This window comes from Pelobates fuscus, chromosome 5 (assembly GCF_036172605.1).
Source record: "Pelobates fuscus isolate aPelFus1 chromosome 5, aPelFus1.pri, whole genome shotgun sequence".
Lineage (NCBI taxonomy): Eukaryota > Metazoa > Chordata > Amphibia > Anura > Pelobatidae > Pelobates > Pelobates fuscus.
In genome coordinates, this window is record NC_086321.1 from 199,045,200 (window position 1) to 199,067,761 (window position 22,562).

General features: G+C 42.4%; 1 protein-coding gene across 5 annotated transcripts in view; it reads left to right on the forward strand.

Moving 5' to 3' along the window:
* Window positions 1–22,562, forward strand: part of SPIN1 (spindlin 1) — a 116,396-nt gene that overhangs the window by 29,587 nt on the left and 64,247 nt on the right. For all 5 annotated transcript variants that reach the window (XM_063454945.1, XM_063454949.1, XM_063454947.1 and 2 more), the window contains exon 2: window positions 12,993–13,203. In XM_063454945.1, coding sequence (XP_063311015.1) covers window positions 13,152–13,203 — 52 coding nt within the window. In that variant the 5' untranslated portion in view covers window positions 12,993–13,151. The remainder of the gene's footprint in view (window positions 1–12,992; window positions 13,204–22,562) is intronic.

Below are 22,562 nucleotides of genomic sequence, written 5' to 3' on the forward strand. Positions count from 1 at the left end.
TAGTGTTAAGACATTTGAACGAACTGTGAAAGAGTAAGATTTGATTTATTGTTCATAGTGTGTAATTATCACACACAAAGTATTGATGTTGCTAGGATTTATTTGTATTCAAATTGGTATTAGAATTTTTATATATAATTTGGAACATATTGGGTTGTAGGTATGTTAGTCTTTTACATATGTAACATTTAAAAACTTGGAAATAGTTACGTTTTGAAAAACTGCTGTTTGAAATTGTATTTAGTCAAAATTTGGTTGTCTGTTTACCATTTTACCATTTTGAGCAAGGACTTTTATATTTATATATATATATATATATATATATATATATATATATATACTACATTAGTGTCTCACCCTCTGCTTTTTAACAGTATTTGAATACCTTATTAAATGGTTTGACACTATGATCATTTAATCTTGAGTGTTTTTGAGGATAGGACTGAGAGACAAGCCATGAGGAGCAAACCTATCACTTTCCAGGGAATATAAGACACAGGTGAATTTTTTTATATTTTGTTTTAATTCTTACTATCAAGTATTCTCCATAGAATGAGAAGCCTATTATCATGTGTTATTGACTGAATTCTCATTAGAATGAAATTTGATCCAGAATTTATAATTGTATGAGACCTGCAAACTTCTTTAGTAATAAGCACATGTGTTTGAGCATTCCATAAGGGACCTAATCTTGAACATTGTTGTTTTTGACATTTCTTGAAAGGTTAATGGTGCAAAAACAGAAATGATTTGGAAAAAAAACTCGCAAAGTAGATATATATTTTGTCATGATTTCTGTTTTTTTTTTTTTATTTCTTGTAAATAAAATAAAGATTACTTGTAATTTTAAAGGAGCAATATAATGTGCCAGGAAAACAAACTCATTTTCCTGGCACTAATTGGACGTCCAGCGTCACAGTGAGAATCGCAGAAGCGCCTCTAGCGGCTGTCAGTGAGACAGCCACTAGAGGCTGGATTAACCCTCAGTGAAACATGGCAGTTTCTCTGAAGCTGCTATGTTTTCAGCTGCAGGGTTAAAACTAGAGGGACCTGGCACCCAGACCACTCCATTGAGCTGAAGTGGTCTGGGTGCCTATAGTGGTCCTTTAACTAGTAATGCATGCATGTAAGGCACCAGAATTAATTATTAAAGACACACTGTAGACACCAAAACAACTTCAGCTTACTCAAGCAGTGCTGGATTACAGATCATGCCCCTGCTGTATCAATGTTTAATTCACTGCTCACATAGCAGTCCTAAACATTTAAATGAAATGTCTTTTTTCCTGCTCTGTTGCCTGTTGGACCCGGCAGGAGCTTTCTGTATGTGATTAAAGTTCAATTTAACCCCTTAAGGACCAAACTTTTGGAATAAAAGGGAATCATGACATGTCACACATGTAATGTGTCCTTAAGGGGTTAAAGAGCAGGAGATAAACACTATTTAAGTTAAAATCTGATTGTAAATGAAACTATTTGTTTTCATGCAAGTTAAAGTCAAGGGAGGTATGACTAGGTCTGCATAGACAGAAACAAAAGTGATATAACTCCTAAATGGCAGAGAATTGAGCAATGAGACTTCAGACACAACTGCTTCATTAATCTTAGGATGTATTGATGCCCATATTGTGCCTTTTAATGTCGTAATCTTTTATTTTCAGTAATAAAAAGTAATTTTTTATTTATGTATTTTGTAAGTGAAAACTTCAGAAACACAACCTTAAAAGAACAATATAGGGTCAGGAACACAAACCTGTATTCCTGAGTGTATAGTGTTAAAAACACTATCTTGCCCTCCTAAATATAGTAATATCTTACCTTTATTCCAGTTGGTTGGTGCTGGCTCTGCCTCTGATCTGCTTCATTGGCTGACCTCATCAGAAGTGATGATCTCAGCCTATCACAATGCTTTCCCTTAGTGTCAGGATATTTATATTGGCAGACATTTTGTGCTATGATAGAAATTAAAAGTGTATATTACTGAATCATTCTGAACAGAGCAGACTCCATTTTGTTATTTTCAAGTTAACAAAAGACACAAAATTTCTATCCTTTCTGTAAAACTAACCACTTTGCCAGAGCTAAATTAATGCATAGTATATACAAACCTGTTGATAAGAGATGAGAACGGGGGATGGACTGACTGTCTAAATGCTAATGGAATATAATCAATTCTAAACCCAGACACCAGTGACCAGATAAGACTTGGTAATTAATTTTACTTTCTAAATTTTACAAGATTCCCATTGTAGTGAAAGGTGAGACTAAGTTTACGAACTGTCATATTAGAAATTACAGCAGAAATTGGAGACACATAGTCTGAAGAAAGCCCAAAGAAACTGTTTGATCTGACAGAAAACTTAAATTATAAATAACCATAAAGGTAAATGACGTCAAAATAGCCACCAGGAAAAGTTAACTCTTTCCTGGATAGGAATGTTTAGTGGGACAAGACTGCCCTCTATAGACCAAATACTTAAATTGCCATCTGGAAGGTAACCACACCTCTAGTTTTTCTATTGGTCTATCACCTAGTGAATTTTTCCTTTAAAAGTCAAGACAAAGGGAAGAGAGGTATGCAGAGAAAGCAAAGGGTAAGGCAGTCGGAAGCAGGCTAAGAAAGAAAAGCAGAGAAAGAGACCCATGAAACATTCCTTGACACTTAGCTACCTACTAATCTGATGAAAATATCTACTCAACTGGTAATTATACTGGTTTAATTTAATTAATCTAAATTAATAAAAAAAATTCTAGTAGCATGATATATGACTGGATAAATGACGATCAGGTTTTGATATATTTAGAAATCTTTGTTAACTAAGAAGTATATATTTATAACCATTCCATGCTGCAGATGGAATTAGAATAAGTATGTATTTATGTGACATATCACATGTTAGCATATTGTGATATTTATCCAGGTGTATTGATTTTCTCTAAAATAAGATAAAATATCTGTTTAGGCAAGTTAAAATTCTGCTCATAGAATTTGATAGATTTCTCTTATTGGATGGTTCCAGGAAATGACTAATGAGCTGCTTTAAATGTTATTTTATTTAAAAATTACATGAGAATAGGTCTTAATTACCTAGGAGGTCTAACCAGCATTGAAAGGGTTATTCTAACTGTCAGCTAAAGTTTTTATGGCTATTCGCTGGAAGCTTTCTCTGTGTGAAACTTTCACTTTCTTTCTGTGAAAGACAGTCATAAATCTTGTCTTAGCCATTGGAGATTTTTTTCCATTACCATATTGTATTGCATACTATGTTATACTGAATATTCATTGATTATTATCACGCATGTTACTTATTGTCACAATAAATTGTATCTATTTTTATAACAAATTGTGATTTTATTTATATGGAATACATTTAACTTACACGATATGATCTTTGGGATCTGAGAATTGAAATAGTGGGCAATTCTCAACTGTTTACTATTATTATCCAATAAATATCCCCACATTAGGAAAGCATTGGATTGGCTGAAATTGTCTATTCCAGGCATAGGCAACATTCGGCACTCCAGATGTTTTGGACTACACTGTAAGGATATTTATTTTGATTATATCAAATTGATATATTGGCACGGTTTCCCCGATTTTAATGATTTAAAGTTGAGAATCACCCACTATTTTTAATTCTCATAGATACTGAAGTACGTTTCATTCGAGGATTTTATTTCACGCATTAATCACAAATTAATTATAAAAATATAATTTATTGTGACAATAATATGTAACATGCATGACAATAATCAGTGAATATTTAGGTATAACATAAGTATACAATATGGCAGTGGTTTAACACAATTTATAGATAGTTCAATTTAGCAACAGTTATATCGACATGTATGCAGTCTTCAACAAGATTTACAACAGGACACTTCACTTTGAAATCAACTTAACACAGAACACAGCATCTCCCAGCAGCACAGTGTAAAGCAATAAAAACTTTGTCTGACAGTCAAATCACACTGAATTAACTAATTCACTGCTGACTGCAATTCTTATAGGCAAGATATCTTTTTATATTGCAATGACAAATACAATATTTCTCATACTAGATCATTGACCATTCCTATGTCCATTCAATAAGAATAATTCTAACCAGATTTTACGTTTGCAGAATTTTTATTTTCCTAATTAAGATTCACTTTTTTAAATTACGTAAGCTAATATATCTGGATAATTGCCTGGTATTCTATTTTAAAGTTAAAAGTAATAGAGAGTTCATTGGTCCACCTGCAGGAATGGAATTACAAATTCTATACATTATTAACAAATCATGACTCCTTAATGTTGGAATCACCAGCTTTTATCCAAGTATATTCTACCTTTTAGTAAAATCAAATCAATTAATTTAATAGAACCAGTAAAATTACCAGCTTTTGATATTTAATATTTTTTAGGCTTGGAGATGTATCTCAAAATGGTGAATGAATGAGAATTGTGGGAGATCTGAATTTTAAAGAATTTCAAAGTTAAGTATTAGTTGGAAAAGATAAAAAGAAATAGGTGTGTCCAGTTTTGGCTCCAGATGTCAGATCTTAGGTGTGAGTGCATCCCCAGCGACTGTCTTTCTTTCCTTTATCCCTAATTTTTAAAGGGGACGTTCTCTATACATCACTAGTTGATAGTGACCAATAGAGAAAGGTGGGCGTGTCTTCCCTACAGACTATCATCTAGATTTTGGTCAGTAGATGGCGCAATTCCATCACAGAAAATTCTTGTCAGGGAGTCCATTTACCTTGTTGTATAATGGGTTAACAGAGTTTTGTGATGTTTGACATCATCTTGGTTATCTTTTATACCTATTCGTCAAAGACGTGTCACTTTTCAAAGCATTTTGGTTCATTTTAGCCAGACTTGTATCTGCAATTTTCGCCATTAAATTAGATTTGTGACACGTCCTAAACTCTTCTTCACCTCTCTATACAATGGAAGTTTGTAAGATTCCGTTAGTTTTTAAAAAGTAAATTTAATTACTTAGTGTTATCTGCCATTGGTAATCCTGTGTCTGGTTTTCTTGCGTGAAATGTATGTAGCACATAGTAAAATTACACATATTCCACCAACGTTGGTAAATAATGACATTTCTTCATTGATATTATATCCATGAATATTCTTTATTATTAACTTAGTACTATTTATATATGATTAATATAATTAGTTGGTTAAATGTGGATAGTGTGTGCAAATATCCACATATTCAAACATTTTGTCTTTGGGTTGTTGCGTTCAACCCCTCTTGCTGCAGACATCATGTCTTATCTCTGCCAATGTTTACATTAGTCGCATTCCTTGGCTCATGCTTGAGTGACTAGAGTACAGAAAAGAGACCGAGAAAAAAAAATGTCTGTCTTTGCATTGTGATACAAAATGGAGTCACTTCTGTTCTGATGGTGACTTCCAATATACACTTTTAATTTCTGTCTTAACACAGAATGTCTACCAGTATAAATATACTGACAACACCTCCCATGATGCTTTGCCAGCATTGTGGGTATAAGAGAATTATGGAGATGTAGTCCACAACATCTGGAGTGCCGAAAGTGTCCTCCCCCTTGATTCTAATGATCTCAGCCATGGGGAAGGACCAGGGGCGGAGCCAAATAACACACTGACCAATCGGCATCGCCTCCGAGAGATGCATTGATGAATGCATCTCTATGAGGAAAGTTCAGTGTCTCCATGCAAAGGGCGGAGACTCTGAATGTCAGTGCTGCGTAGTGTGCAGCACTTCTCCAGAAAGCAATGTCGTACGCATTACATTTATAGATAGCTTAAATTACATGGATTTCCTGACAAACCAATCATGTCCACCAAGCCCTCCACACCTAAAATAGCTTAATTCGCACAATGAATACCTTTTTAACCCTTACCCCACACAACCTCACCTACAATCTTTACAGCTCAATTCTCCATATCCTAAAATATCTCTCACTTCCCTTATTATTAAAATCTCTCTATCCTTTTACTTACACCATCTTCATTGCTCCTTATCTACTTCCCTCATTTCTGTATTCATCACATGCACTTTACTCATATTTATCCAGCCTTTCTCCATAAACCCACCCTAAATCCCCTAAATACAAACTCTCATCCCAAACATTTCCATCTTACTCACACCTTCTCTTCCTTTCCATCCTACTGCTCCTGGCAGCTGGTGATGTCTCTCCAAACCCTGGTCCTTCCTCTATTAAGCCACCTGGTGCTAAGACCAGAAACCACAACAATCTCATATCCATTCCATGTAACTCTCACTAATTCCTCTTTAAAGCTGCCATCTGGAATGCAAACTCTGTGTGCAGCACTGTTAAATTACCTTCCATCCATGACCTATTTTTCTCACACTGCCTAAACCTACTTGCACTAACGGAAATATGGTTATCTCCCTCTGATACAGCTACCCCTGCCTCATTATCCTTTGGTGGTCTTCACTTTACCCACAACCCAAGACAAGCTGAGAGTAAAGGTGGCGGTGTAGGTTTTCTGCTTTCATCCCACTGCTCCTTTAAAACTCTGCCCACCCCCCTTCCCTCTCTTTTCTATAATTTGAAATTCACTCAATTTGCTTTTTCAGACCCTTCTCTGCTAACATTGACATTATTTATCGTCCCCCTGGTTCCCCTCTCCTCTTCCTTGAACACTTTGCTGCCTGGCTAACATACTTCCTCTCTTCTAATATTCCATCCTAATTCTTGGGTACTTCAATATTCCCATTAACCCATCTTTGACCTCAGCAGCCTCTAAACTACTTTCAATTACTTCCACCCTCGGGCTACTGCAGTAGGCTAATTCTCCCACCCATGTAGCTGGCAATACCCTCAACCTCATTTTTCCTTATACATGTACACTATCTAATATCTGCAACACTCCATTTCCTCTCTCTGATCACCACCTCTTGTTGTTTGCTCTCGAGTACCCCCTCACCCCCCCAACCTCAGCCTAATCCCCCTCAACTCAGGAGGAACCTTAATTCTATTGACCTCTAGCAGTTGTCAGCTGATATTGATTCACAACTGCTATCCATCCCTTCCCTCACTGGCCATCTCCACATATAATACTACTCTCACCTCTACCTTGAACGCTGCAGCCCCGCTCCAAACATGCACCTCAAGGAGGGCACCCCTCCTACTGTCCCTGCTGACCTTAAACATGCCACTGTAGTATCTATCCTGGAAAAAAAACATCTCTTGACCCCTCCTCCCCCTCTAACTATCGTCCCATATTCCTACCCCCTTTTTCCTCAAAGCTTCTGGAAAGACTTGTCTTTACCCATGTGTCTCGGTTCCTCAATTCCAACTCTCTCCTTGACCCTCGTCAGTCTGGCTTCCAACCTCTCCACTCTACTGAGACTGCTCTTATCAAAGTTACGAACGACCTAATCACAGCTAAATCCAAAGGCCAATACTCCATACTAATTCTTCTTGACCTCTCTGCTGCCTTTGACACAGTTGATCATGCTCTCCTTCTTCAAACTCTTCAATCACTCGGTCTCTGTGACTCTGTCCTCTCATGGTTTTCCTCTTATCTCTCCCAACACTCATTCAGTGTCTCTTTTTCTAATGATACCTCCTCCCCTCATTCTGTCTCGGTTGGAGTCCCCCAAGGCTCTGTCCTTGGTCCCCTTCTATTTTCTCTTTATATTGCCTCTCTTGGCAAATGTATTACCTCATTTGGATTCCACTACCACCTGTACGCTGATGACACAGAGATACCTGTCTCTTTCTCTCTCTCCTAAAGGGCAGCACTCTACTCTCTCCTCCAGCTCTGCTTCACTCCCACCTATTTGATATTTCCTGTCCTAATATGTTTTATACCCCACCTCCTATAGACTGTAAACTCGTTTGAGCAGGGTCCTCTTCAACCTATTGTTCCTGTAAGGTTTCTTGTAATTGTCCTATTTATAGTTAAATCCCCCCTCCCATAATACTGTAAAGCGCTATGGAATCTGTTGGTGCTATATAAATGGCAATAATAATTGTGTAAGAACATTGAACATCCTCTAATGTTTATCATACGGAAGCATTGAATTCAATGCTTGCCTATGAAAAACATTTGATTGGACGAGTTTGCCGTTGATCCAAAGCTAGACATGTTGTATGTCTCTCTGTCATGGTGGGGGGGGGGGGGGGGGGTCATGGTGTGAGGGGGGGGATGTGTGGGTGTCAGTGTGTCTGTCTCTCTGTTATGGTGGGGGGTGGGGGGGGGGGGGTCTGTCATAGTGTGTCTGTCCCCCTTCATGGTGGGGGTGTGTGTGTGGGGGTGTCATGGTGGGGGGGGGGGGGTAGGTGACCAGAACCCTTCCGTTCGCAAGGGAATGGTGTATATACTCACCTTTTTTTTCCCCCATGCTTTACTGGTCTCCTCTCGACTGGCCCTGCTTCTATGGCTGAGATTATCAAGCTTGATGATCTCAGCCAATCCAATGTTTTGCCACTGCACCAATCAGCATCTCCTCCTAGAGATGCATTGAATCAATGCATCTCTATGGGGAACGTTCAGCGCCGCTGTCTGAAGAGTGGCCACTGGAGGTGTCCCTCCCAAATAATTAAATCGACCTCTACTGCCTTTTTTTTAATCAATCACAACAAACAAATGCGGTGTGCTGGAATCAGTCTCACAGTATAGATCAGTGATGGCGAACCTATGGCACGCGTGCCACAGGTGGCACGCCGGGCCCTTTCTGTGGGCACGCGGCCATAGGTTTGCCATCGCTGCAGAGTAGGCACCTGCCTGCCCGAAATGGCAGGCGCCTACTCTGCTTCCGGTTCGGGAGGCAGGGGAGGGATCTTTGAAGCAGCTCCCCCGTCCTCCCGCGAGAAAGCTGTGTGGAGCGTTGCCGCGCGTTACCATGGCAACACTCCACACAGCTTGCTCGCGGGAGGACAGGGGAGCTGCTTCAAAGATCCCTCCCCTGCCTCCCGAACCGGAAGCAGTACTTGCCACCACCAGACCACCAGGGATGACTGTCCCCCGCCCCCCCCCCCCCTCCTTCATTAAAGGTAAGGGGGGGGCAGTACCCCTACCCCACACACACACAGCACCCCTACCCCCCAGCAGTACTCCTACCCCCACACACACAGCACCCCTACCCCCAGCAGTACTCCTACCCCCCACACACACAGCACCCCTACCCCCCAGCAGTACCCCTACCCCACACACAAACAGCACCCCTACCCCCCAGCAGTACTCCTACCCCACACACACAGCACCCCTACCCCCCAGCAGTACTCCTACCCCCACACACACAGCACCCCTACCCCCCAGCAGTACTCCTACCCCCCACACACAGCACCCCTACCCCCCAGCAGTACCCCTACCCCCCCACACACACAGCACCCCTACCCCCAGCAGTACTCCTACCCCCACACACACTGCACCCCTACCCCCCCACACACTGCACCCCTACCCCCCCCACACACAGCACCCCTACCCCCCCAGCAGTACCCCTACCCCCCACACACAGCACCCCTACCCCCCAGCAGTACCCCTACCCCCCCACACACACAGCACCCCGACCCCCCCGCAGTACCCCGACCCCCCCCGCAGTACCCCGACCCCCCCGCAGTACCCCTACCCACACACAGCTCCCCTCCCCCACACCCAGCTCCCCTCCCCCACTTCCAGCACCCCTCCCCTCCCCCCTACATACAGCACCTCTACCTCCACACACAGCACCCCTACCCCCACACACAGCACCCCTACCCCCCCACACACAGCACCCTTACCCCTGCCCAGCACCCCTACCTCCCCACACAGCACAGCACCCCCACACAGCACAGCACCCCCACACAGCACAGCACCCCCACACAGCACAGCACCCCCACACAGCACAGCACCCCTCACACAGCACAGCACCCCTCACACAGCACAGCACCCCTCACACAGCACAGCACCCCTCACACAGCACAGCACCCCTCACACAGCACAGCACCCCTCACACACACACACAGCACCCCTCACACACACACAGCACCCCTCACACACACACAGCACCCCACACACACACACACACAGCACCCCACACCCACCACCCCACCCCACACACACAGCACCCCTCACACTCACACACAGCACCCCTCACACTCACACACAGCACCCCTCACGCTCACACACAGCACCCCTCACACTCACACACAGCACCACTCACACACAGCACCCCTCACACTCACACACAGCAACCCTCGCACACACACCCCTCAATGCAGTGTGTGTGCGTGTACGCAGCAGTCTGTCTGTGTACGCAGCAGTCTGTCTGTGTACGCAGCAGTCTGTCTGTGTACGCAGCAGTCTGTCTGTGTACGCAGCAGTCTGTCTGTGTACGCAGCAGTCTGTCTGTGTACGCAGCAGTCTGTCTGTGTACGCAGCAGTCTGTCTGTGTACGCAGCAGTCTGTCTGTGTACGCAGCAGTCTGTCTGTGTACGCAGCAGTCTGTCTGTGTACGCAGCAGTCTGTCTGTGTACGCAGCAGTCTGTCTGTGTACGCAGCAGTCTGTCTGTGTACGCAGCAGTCTGTCTGTGTACGCAGCAGTCTGTCTGTGTACGCAGCAGTCTGTCTGTGTACGCAGCAGTCTGTCTGTGTACGCAGCAGTCTGTCTGTGTACGCAGCAGTCTGTCTGTGTACGCAGCAGTCTGTCTGTGTACGCAGCAGTCTGTCTGTGTACGCAGCAGTCTGTCTGTGTACGCAGCAGTCTGTCTGTGTACGCAGCAGTCTGTCTGTGTACGCAGCAGTCTGTCTGTGTACGCAGCAGTCTGTCTGTGTACGCAGCAGTCTGTCTGTGTACGCAGCAGTCTGTCTGTGTACGCAGCAGTCTGTCTGTGTACGCAGCAGTCTGTCTGTGTACGCAGCAGTCTGTCTGTGTACGCAGCAGTCTGTCTGTGTACGCAGCAGTCTGTCTGTGTACGCAGCAGTCTGTCTGTGTACGCAGCAGTCTGTCTGTGTACGCAGCAGTCTGTCTGTGTACGCAGCAGTCTGTCTGTGTACGCAGCAGTCTGTCTGTGTACGCAGCAGTCTGTCTGTGTACGCAGCAGTCTGTCTGTGTACGCAGCAGTCTGTCTGTGTACGCAGCAGTCTGTCTGTGTACGCAGCAGTCTGTCTGTGTACGCAGCAGTCTGTCTGTGTACGCAGCAGTCTGTCTGTGTACGCAGCAGTCTGTCTGTGTACGCAGCAGTCTGTCTGTGTACGCAGCAGTCTGTCTGTGTACGCAGCAGTCTGTCTGTGTACGCAGCAGTCTGTCTGTGTACGCAGCAGTCTGTCTGTGTACGCAGCAGTCTGTCTGTGTACGCAGCAGTCTGTCTGTGTACGCAGCAGTCTGTCTGTGTACGCAGCAGTCTGTCTGTGTACGCAGCAGTCTGTCTGTGTACGCAGCAGTCTGTCTGTGTACGCAGCAGTCTGTCTGTGTACGCAGCAGTCTGTCTGTGTACGCAGCAGTCTGTCTGTGTACGCAGCAGTCTGTCTGTGTACGCAGCAGTCTGTCTGTGTACGCAGCAGTCTGTCTGTGTACGCAGCAGTCTGTCTGTGTACGCAGCAGTCTGTCTGTGTACGCAGCAGTCTGTCTGTGTACGCAGCAGTCTGTCTGTGTACGCAGCAGTCTGTCTGTGTACGCAGCAGTCTGTCTGTGTACGCAGCAGTCTGTGTGTGTACGCAGCAGTCTGTCTGTGTGTGTGTACGCAGCAGTCTGTCTGTGTGTGTGTACGCACGCAGCGGACTGTCTGTCTGTGTGTACGCACGCAGCGGACTGTCTGTCTGTGTGTACGCACGCAGCGGACTGTCTGTCTGTGTGTACGCACGCAGCGGACTGTCTGTCTGTGTGTACGCACGCAGCGGACTGTCTGTCTGTGTGTACTCAGCGGACTGTCTGTCTGTGTGTACTCAGCGGACTGTCTGTCTGTGTGTACTCAGCGGACTGTCTGTCTGTGTGTACTCAGCGGACTGTCTGTCTGTGTGTACTCAGCGGACTGTCTGTCTGTGTGTACTCAGCGGACTGTCTGTCTGTGTGTACTCAGCGGACTGTCTGTCTGTGTGTACTCAGCGGACTGTCTGTCTGTGTGTACTCAGCGGACTGTCTGTCTGTGTGTACTCAGCGGACTGTCTGTCTGTGTGTACTCAGCGGACTGTCTGTCTGTGTGTACTCAGCGGACTGTCTGTCTGTGTGTACTCAGCGGACTGTCTGTGTGTGTGTGTGTGTGTGTGTGTATTGCATTTGTTGGAGATACTAATAAATATAAGCTTAATTTTATCAATTTGTATCATTGAACTCTCTGTTGTTGTGTTCTTTTAAAACAAAAGTTGTTAATTAGTTCAGACAACAGTCCGAGTTGTTTTTTCTAAACTTAAACCTCAATATTCAGGTTTAATTGCCGTGTTGGCACTTTAAGGAAAAACATTTGGCATGTATTGCGGTTTGGGCACTCTGGCTCAAAAAGGTTCGCCATCACTGGTTAGATGTATTTCAGTGGTTCCCAACCCAGTCCTCAAGTACCCCCATAACAGTCCAGAATTTAGAGATTACACAGTTGTCTTAGGTGTTTTTAGAAAAACAAAACAAAAACACAACAGGGTAATCCCTAAATACTGCACTGGTAGGGCATACTTGAGGACTGGGTTGGGAACCCCTGGTGTATTTAGAAAATGGTCTGTTGAAACATCAGATATAACCAATTTATCAATTCTGTAATATGCAAATTAGATGAACACTTTATCCACACTTTACAATTGCTCTACTTACTTCTAATTAATACAAATTATACAATATACTTTTTTTTCTTGCCTGTGCATAAAATGAGTGGTGTTTTTTTGTTTTTTTTGTTTTCATGTGAATTTACTTATTCCTTTGTAATGCTAATTTTTGTTACAAATGAAAGCTACTGGATTTCCATATATTAACTTATTAAAACAAAGCTAAACATAGGTCATAATTCACAATGTGTATAATATTACTGATTTACCTTCACATGTTAACAAATTTATGTTTTTTTTTTTTCAGATCATAGTAGCAAAGGGTGGAATTACATAGAACTTGAGTGGTTCGTTGGTTGAAAAGCAGTCCGTTTCTTTTTATAAACTGGCAACACTACAGCAACATTGGAGAGAATAGGATTTTCGCCCTAGTTTGGCAGCTTTGCTGCCCATTACATACAGATGAATGAAGACCCCATTTGGAAAGGCCGCAGCTCAGCGATCCAGAGCTGATGCAGGTATCTTGAATTTATTTATATAGGCAAAAATGTGTTTTTTTGTTATGCTCATTTGCATATGCCTACCCAGAATCCATTGCAGTAGTGAGAGCACTGTTGAAATTAGATTTCTGTGGGAAAAGCAAGTCTCAAGGCTTGACTGGTGTGTGTATTTGTGTTTAGCAATGTATTAACTATATAAATATTTTGCAGTCATGCAGATATTTTATTTCCTTTAATAATTAAATGGTCACTCACAACTTTTGCTGCAGTAATGTAGTTACTCTCCCTCCCCACCCAGCAACAAAAACTCAGATCAAGTTCTTCCTGCAGCCCAATGCTCTTCTGGTAATAGGAATGAACTTCCTGGAGGATGGGCTGGTGGTGGACTTGGATGGCACAGAGGAAAGGTATAAAAGAAAAACTCTCAGGCACTCACTGTGGTAGCTTAAGCAGATTTATTGGACAACGGATTTTTTCGACCTGTACCCATGTCTTAATCAAGCTAGCACCCTGTGATTATACTGATTGAGTGCAATCCTCTTTTTAATTTTTTGGCACAGAGGAAAGGTGCATATTCTGTTTAGTTATTGCACTCAAGACATCTATAAGTAAAGTACAGTTTATTATTATAATTATTTATTATTACATAATCCTATCGAGAAACATATACTTAAAATGTATAATATATTGAAAGCAAGACATTGCAGTGTTTTTTTTTTCTTTCTGGTATTACACATGCTACGCAGCTTGAACGGTCTTGTTGGATATGTTTCCTACAATCTATGCTCCTGCCTTGATAGATGCTTTTGGCATAGGGTACATACAGGGTGGCCCAAAAGTAGGTATACACTATATGTAACTTTGCATTATAAGTTCTAAATTATTTTATCTGCCCTCCACTATTCTTTCCAACTGCCACACTGATATTTAAATGCATGAAATTTAAAGAGACACTATAGTCACCTGAACAACTTTAGCTTAAAGGGAAACTCCAGTGCTAAGAAAACAATCCGTTTTCCTGGCACTGGAGGGTCCCTCTCCCTCCCACCCCCCAATCCCCAGTTGCTGAAGGGGTAAAAACCCCTTCAGTGACTTACCAGGGGCAGCGACCTCCTCCCCCGCCGCTCCTCCTTCTGCTTACGTCGGCCGGTGGGCGAGACTGATCTCGCCCGCCGGCCGAGGAGACCTAATGCGCATGCGCATTAGCGCACCCCATAGGAAAGCATTGAAAATGAATTTCAATGCTTCCCTATGGGGAATAGAGCGACGCTGGAGGTCCTCACACAGCGTGAGGACGTCCAGCGACGCTCTAGCACAGAAAACCTGTGCTATGAAGCAGGAAGTGTCCTCTAGTGGCTGTCTAATAGACAGCCACTAGGGGAGGACTTAACCCTGCAAGGTAATTATTGCAGTTTAAAAAAAATAAAATGGGAGAAAACACAAGAAATCTTTACATATATTTACCCCTTATATATAATTCTTGTGGTAGATTTAGATGTTGCAGGTCTCCAAGTAGTTGTTGAAGAAAGAATTTCTCCCTGGATAATCCAACATCATCATTATAGATCTCAAACTAGGTGTTTCTAAGTGGCCCGACCCCAGGGTGGATCAGAGGGTTTTGGCCTGGCAGTTTATTGTCCACTCCATATTTTCTTAAATTATGTCCTTTGAATCAGAGCAAAAGCACCAATACATTTTATGACACCCTATGTCCAGCTCTAGTGATGGTTATCTAGTCGTTACATTTTATGGCTTAGGCCTGGCGTTGGATCAAAGCCTACAATAAATGTTTTCCCAACATGTAATAATAATAATGTACTACAACAACAACTCCTAACGTATATCAAATTCCAGCTCATGCTTTGATATGACCATATTGCCAAATGCCTGAGACTAAAGAATCTAATTGTAACTTGTTCAGGACTGCAATTTATTGCGTGGGCAGAATTGTGAGTATGGAATAGTATTAAAGGAACACTATAGTCACCTAAGTTACTTTAGCTAAATAAAGCAGTTTTAGTGTATAGATCATTTCCCTGCAATTTCAATGCTCAATTCACTGTCATTTAGGAGTTAAATCACGTTGTTTCTGTTTATGCAGCCCTAGCCACACCTCCCCTGGCTATTATTGACAGCCTGCATGAAATAAAAAAAAAACTGGTTTCACTTTCAAACAGATGTAATTTACCTTAAATAATTGTATCTTAATCTCTAAATTGAACTTTAATCAGATAAGGCTCTTGCAGGGTCTAGCAAGCTATTAACATAGCAGGGGCTAAGAAAATCTTAAACAGAACTTGCAATAAAGAAAGCCTAAATAAGGCTTCCTTTACAGGAAGTGTTTATGGAAGGCTGTGCAAGTCACATGCAGGGAGGTTTGACTAGGGTTCATAAACAAAGGGATTTAACTCCTAAATGGCAGAGGATTGAGCAGTGAGGCTGCAGGGGCATGTTCTATACACCAAAACTGCTTCATTAAGCTAAAGTTGTTCAGGTGACTATAGTGTCCCTTTAAGTTAAAACAAACTCAGAATAAATTAAAATGGCTTCTAGCTACATTTCTAAGTACATTTTCTCAACACTTCGAAAAGGAACTAGTCCGTGTTTCTTTTCAATATGTTAGCAGATGATGTTAGTAGAATTTCTATAGTTTAATATAGCAGCCATCACAAAATTGAGTCTAATGAACCTCACAGAACACCTTGTTTGTATCTTTATGCATTATTGCTTTTTCCAACAACAAACTTTATCAATGCATTTTTTTTTTTTATATAAACTGCACTTTGTCCATTTTTGTTATAGAATTCTATAAAACACACTAAGCTGCTTATGTCCTAGGGATGGTTCCTGGTACTGTGTGATAGTTTGTTTCAGACTTACTTTCACTACTTTTGCTGTTAAATGTGCAAATGTATGTTATTTATATGTACGTAAGTCAAACTTACAGTTCTAGTCTTGTAATCAAATTCTTTAGGGTTTGCTAACAGAGCAGACCAAGAACAAACAAAAGTAAAACTTCTTAGCCACAGAACTGCAAACACCACCACTTAAAGTTATTTGCAACCAGTCCCAAACCCCAATGTAAATTTCTAGTGAACAGCTCTCTCCTCTCCTACCCATTCATAGGTGCAAAATACTATAGCCAGTGCAGCCACGCAAGAGATTTTCTGCACCTAGCTAACATGAATACATGATCCTTAAATATACTGGAAAAGGAAACCTAGAGTTTTGGATAAACATGCCACTGGATTTAAAATACTGTATTTTTTTTTTTTTCCTGGAATTTTAATTGGTAATCCTCTCTGCATAATCCCCTGATATAAAAGCACCCACAGGGACAACACCAAAAGGTTAATTTATAAAACTACTCCAATACACAGCTAACAATTTGGTAACATGATAACCATAGCTAGATATGAAAAGTTGACGACAAAGCAATGCAAGAAAAAATTAGAAAATCTAGCACAGGAGACCTTAATGTCCAAGTAGTAAGACGTTCTAAAGAATTCATAGAAGTGTAGATTGCATTGTTATATGTAAAGCAGTATTCCTTTTTATGAGTAGAGCCATCCCCTCTTTAATTCACATGACAAACGTCCAGACATATGGCACTATAGGTTCCTACGGTGCTCCCCTCCCTCGGCACTGAAGGTGTTGAAATCCCCTTAGGCACTTGCCTGAATCCAGCGCTGATGTCCCTTGGCGCTAGGTCGGGCTCTGCCCACACTCCTTTCTCGCCGGTGGGGGAGACCTAAACCGCATGCGCAGCAAGCTTAAAATGCATGCAAGGCATGCACCACGCTCGCATTAGGATCCCCTATAGGAAAGCCTGGTTTCAATGCTTTCCTATGAGGATTTGATTGACACTAGATGTCCTCATGCAGAGTCGGGTGACTTTTGGTCCCCTAACCACCCGGAAGTCCCTCTACTGGGAAGGCTTTATAAGCCTTTCCCCGCCCTGCAGAGCTCAGTCTGTGCGGTCCTCTCGCTGGGTGAAGAAGAATTAACTTTTTAGCGTCTTTTTGTTTGTTTGTTTTTTTTTTTTTTTTGTTTGTTTTTTTTACAGTTGCGACAGGTATTATGGATTTTTATTTGGCCTTTTTGGGTCTGAAAATATGAGGCATCAAATGGAAAGTTATTTTTTATTTACAGGTATTTAGTTTTCTTTTTCCTCCTTCCCCCCCCCCCTTCACTATTTGAGGGGGGTAGGTAGGTCTTTATTAAAAAAATAAAAATTAAAGGGGGTAGGTAGGTCTTTATTAAAAAATTAGAAAAGTGGGGGGGGGGGGAGGCTTCTTCCCCCCCCCCCCCCCCCCTTTTCAGTTTAAAAGCTCGGGCTCGGAAGGGGGACACTAGGGGGCTTTTTTAAACAGTGAGTGGCCACTGGCTGCTTAGTATACATGCCCCTACTCATGGTATAGTAGTAGAGGCATGTCTGCTAGTATTAGTAAATTTGCCTGAAAGACCAATTTAAGTCTTTCAGCCTGTTGGTAGGTAGCTATCTACTAAGCTGCTGTAAGATGCAGCCGTGGCACAAATAGATCGCAATTTCATTCATACAAATGAAATTCCAATCTGAACAAAGTCCCGAATTGCATCCTAACAGGAAATGGAGCACACTTTTCTCCTCCGCTGGTCAGACTTGGGAAATCTCCATAAGACAAATAGTCCCTACTTTGTCTTATGTTTTAACCTCTTAAGGACCAGACTGTTTTTACAATGTTGTACATTTGCGACCAGGCCTCTTTTTACACTTTTGTGGTGTTTGTGTTTAGCTGTAATTTTCCGCTGTCTCATTTACTGTTCCCATACAAATTATATATATGTTTTTTTTTTTTTCAGGACAAAAAGGGCTTTTTTTACATAACATTATTTATATAATCTCATGTAATTTAATTTAAAAAAAATAAAAAAGTATGATGAAAAATTGAAAAAAAATACATGTTTTTTTACTTGAAAAATCTTTCTCATCTACAAAAGCTAATGATAAAAACTGATAAATAGATTCAAAATTTTGTTTAAAATACCCAGTGTTTACATGCTTTTTGTTGTTATTGTTTTGCAAGTTATAGGGCTTTAACCCCTTAACCCCTTAAGGACCAAACTTCTGGAATAAAAGGGAATCATGACATGTCACACATGTCATGTGTCCTTAAGGGGTTAAGGACCGCTGACGGTTCAGGACCGTCAGCGGTAAAACGTGCGTTTGGACCGCTGACGGTCCTGAACCGTCATAACGGTTTTGGGCAACTTACCTGATAGCCGTCGGTCCCACGGCGGCGATCAGCTCTCCTCCCGGTCCAGGGGGACTGCCTGTCTGCCCGGGCAGTCCCCCCTCGGCAGATCAGGACCCCACGGCCATGTGATCACTCGATCACATGACCGCAATAGGGGTCTGTGTATCTGCCTGCAGGGGGACTGTCTGTGCTGACAGGCAGTCTACCTGCATCTGTAAAATCATAAAATAAAGTGTAAAAAAAATAATATGTGTATATATATATGCTATATATACATGTATTATATCTATATATACCTATATTATATATAATATATGTATATATATCATATATATAATGTCACACTAAGTGTATTTTTATATTTATATATACGTATATTAATATTAAAATACACTTATATTTAAATTACACACAAATATATATAATAACTATATATGGTATATATATATTATTATAAAATACAAATAATATGTTAATAAAAATAAATAACAAAAAATAAAAATAATTTTTTTTTTTTCATTCCAACGGTTTTTATTAGACAGGCATGGACATTTTACAAACATGTTTTTTGTTGCGGACATGAGAATGTCAAACGGGTAGGCATCAAATAAACACACATTGTTTGAAAGTAGTAAACAAGCAGAGTCAAGTTATGTCCGATAAGATGGCAGTTAACGCATTTTAGACACATTGAGTAGGTTGACAGTAACGCTGTCGAAGTAAAGGTCTCATAACTGTAATTATTAATACTGTAGCTTAATGTGAGCACAGTTTTATAAGTTTTACAATAGATTAACCTTCCAGATTGGACCAATAGCCAAACTAAACTAGTGTGACATTTATACGTAAAACAGTTGTACGTTAAACGAAGGAGAGCGGATATTAACGTGTGACATGTTCACTATTGTAGTATATAAGAACTTGGTAAGTGTTAGAGGACATGTAACAGGTTTGCAAAAACGGTGCATCGGTGCCTACGTAGAGGCATAAAGCATCAATCAATCAAACAAGAGGAGACTTATGATGTATTTCGTAGTGGTTGCGGCCTCCCTAATGGAGATCATTGCTTAACATTTGTCAAAGAACAGTTTACCCACGCAGGGGTAGTGTGGTAGGGTTGATAGATGGTTTGAGATGCGTTTTTGGTACATCTGTGGTTTTGCAATCTGAGCCTACGCAGAGGCTTATAACGAATTATCCCTGTGAGTTTTGAGGTCGATATTTCGTATCATTTGGTATTGTATCTTTCTCAAGTATTTTGGGTGTGTGTGGGCTCATGGGGTGTCGTCGCTATGGTAATATTGTTTTATGGTATATTGCATAGTGATCGGTGCTGCGTGCGTTCCAGAGGGAGTCGAAGAACCGATGATAGAGTGCTATATTATGTACCTAGGTCGTGTTTCGTAAAGGTGTAAAGCGGTATGTCTCTAGTGGTTGCCTTGTGGGGGTGTCTGTGGTCAGAACCCGTGTTGTGGGGTCCTTGTGTTGTTTCTCTCTATTCGGGGCCGTCTCCGGATTGGGGTCCGTCGGGTTAACTGCGTGTCGTACTAGTTAGGTCGGGGTGGTTCCTTGGGTGTCCTCCCTCCATCTCTCTACTTGGGTGTGGTGCTGTCGTTTGTGTCTAATGGGGGGTAGGACAGTAGGGGGAGGTCTGGTGTGTCATGTGGTACCGCTTGGGTCAGTGGTGGCGTGTCTGTGTTTGTTCTGTCTTTGTGTTTCGTGGGAGGGTATGTCATGTTCCTGAGGGGGTAGGGCTTAGGGGTGGGTTCTCCTCGGGGCGCCCGAGCCCCCGCGTCCCGCCAGCGCCCAGGCCCCCCCTCTGCGCAGCCGGTGCTGTGTGGTCTCGTTGCAGGTCTTCGGGTATCGCCGCCTCGGTCCTCATGTGTCTCCGGGTGTGTGTGTCCCGGGGTCCGTGGGCCCTCACCCTTCGTTGTTCATCCATCATGGGCGTGGTCCCGGGTTTTGTCTAGTGGTGAGCCATTGTAGCCAGTGGAACCACGTCGTCAGGTATGTCTGGGGTCTTCCTTTCGCCGTCAAGATCATTTCCTCTATGGTCCTTATGGCTTCTACCCTTGTTATCCAGTCCGTCAGGGTTGGTGTCGTGGTTTTCTTCCAGAATGTTGGGATCAGGCTGCGTGCTGCGTTTACCAGATATGGGGTGATCGTTTTTTTGTAAGCAGGGGGCTGTAGAGGTGTCAGATGTAGTAGGTAGTGTTCTGGTGTGAGATCTACGGCGTTGTCTGTGAGCGTCAGAACTACCTGATGGATATCATGCCAGAAAGGTTTGATCCGCGGGCATGTCCACCAGATGTGGTAGAGTGTGCCCAGTTCAGTTCCGCATCGCCAACATTCCGGTGCGCTCGTGTCATACATAGAGGCGAGTTTCTCCGGTGTTTTATACCAGTGCGATATCATTTTATATCCCGATTCTTGGAATCTAGTGCTTATGGAGGTTTTGTGTGTCATCGTGAATGCTGTGGTCCATTGGTCTTGGGTCAGCGGATGCCCAAGATCTCTTTCCCAGTATCTGGTAAAGTAGGGAGGTCGGGTGCCTCCCTGTGGTGTGGTCAGTAGCCGGTACAGGAGTGATATTGCATGCGGCGTGGGTGTGTCTTGCGTGCAGATGGTCTCAAACGTGGTCAGGGGTCTAGCTGCCGAGGGTAGGTTGGGGGTTCGCTTCAGTGCGCTCACCAGTTGGAGGTATCGGAATTTGGTCATATGATCAGGCGGGTTGGGTGTGGGCCTTTCCGTTAACGGAGGGATGGTCCCGTTCACTAGGACGTGGTGTAGCCTGCACGGGGAGGGCAGGCCTAAGTTAGTCAAGGTCCGGGGGTTGTTGAGCATGTGGAATTGTGTTGTGCCCGAGAGGTGGTATAGGGGGGAGATAGCTGGTGCGAGGTCCGGGTTCCCTGCTATCCTTCTCCACACTGATGTCTGATGTTGTACCTGCTCGTCTGGCCTGGGGGTTGCCATGGGAGCGAGCTCAGCGGGTCCGTTGAGAAGCTAGCTTCCATGGCTATCCAGAGTTTGTCTCTTGTCCCCTGGGTCCATTCAACTATACGCTGTAGGTGGGTCGTCTGGTGGTACTTGGCCAGGTCCGGGAGTCCCAGTCCGCCCTGCGGTTTGACTTTTGTAAGAATGTCGTATTTTATCCTGGCCGGTCGATTCCTCCATACGTATTTCGTGAAGGCTGTGCGAACCTGGGTCAGGAAGGATTGCGGGATATGTATCGGGAGCGTTTGGAGCACATATAGGAAGCGTGGAAGGACGTTCATTTTAAGAACGTTTACTCTGCCAAGCCAGGTGATGTGTGGTACGTCCCAGTCTGCTAGGTCTTTGAGTATAAAAATAATTTTTAATAATTAAAAAAAAAAATTATATATATATATTCAATTTTATTCTAACAGTATTTTGATATTGATATATATATTTATATCAAAATACACTTAGAATGTAATGATATATATATCTATGTATAAATAAATAAATAAAAATAATACGAAATATACATATGTCCACATACATAATTACATAAATAATTTCATAAATATACACGTAGACGTCAAATATATAAATATGTATATATATTAAAATTCTACGTGCATATTTATGTAATATTTTTATTTAATTAAGTAATTTTAATGATTGCAATTTGAGGGACCTGCCTGCCAACCCAGGCCAAAAGTCCAGATAATTTAATTTGCTAGCACTGTGTTTAACCCTGTAACTTTCTATGACACCCTAAATCCTGTACATGGGGGTACTGTTTTACTCGGGAGACTTCGCTGAACACAAATATTAGTGTTTCAAAACAGTAAAACATATCACAGCGATGATATTGTCAGTGAAAGTGAAGTTTTTTGCATTTTTCACACACAAACAGCTCTTTCACTGAGGATATTATTGCTGTGATATATTTTACTGTTCTGATACACTAATATTTGTGTTCAGCGAAGTCTCCTGAGTATAACAGTACCCCACATGTAGAGGTTTTATAGTGTTTGTGAAAGTTACAGGGTCAAATATAAGGCTTGATTTTACTTTTTTTTTTTTTTATTGAAATTTGTCAGATTGGTTAAGTTGCCTCTGAGAGCGTATGGTAGCCAAGGAATGAGAATTAGCCCCATGATGGCATACCAT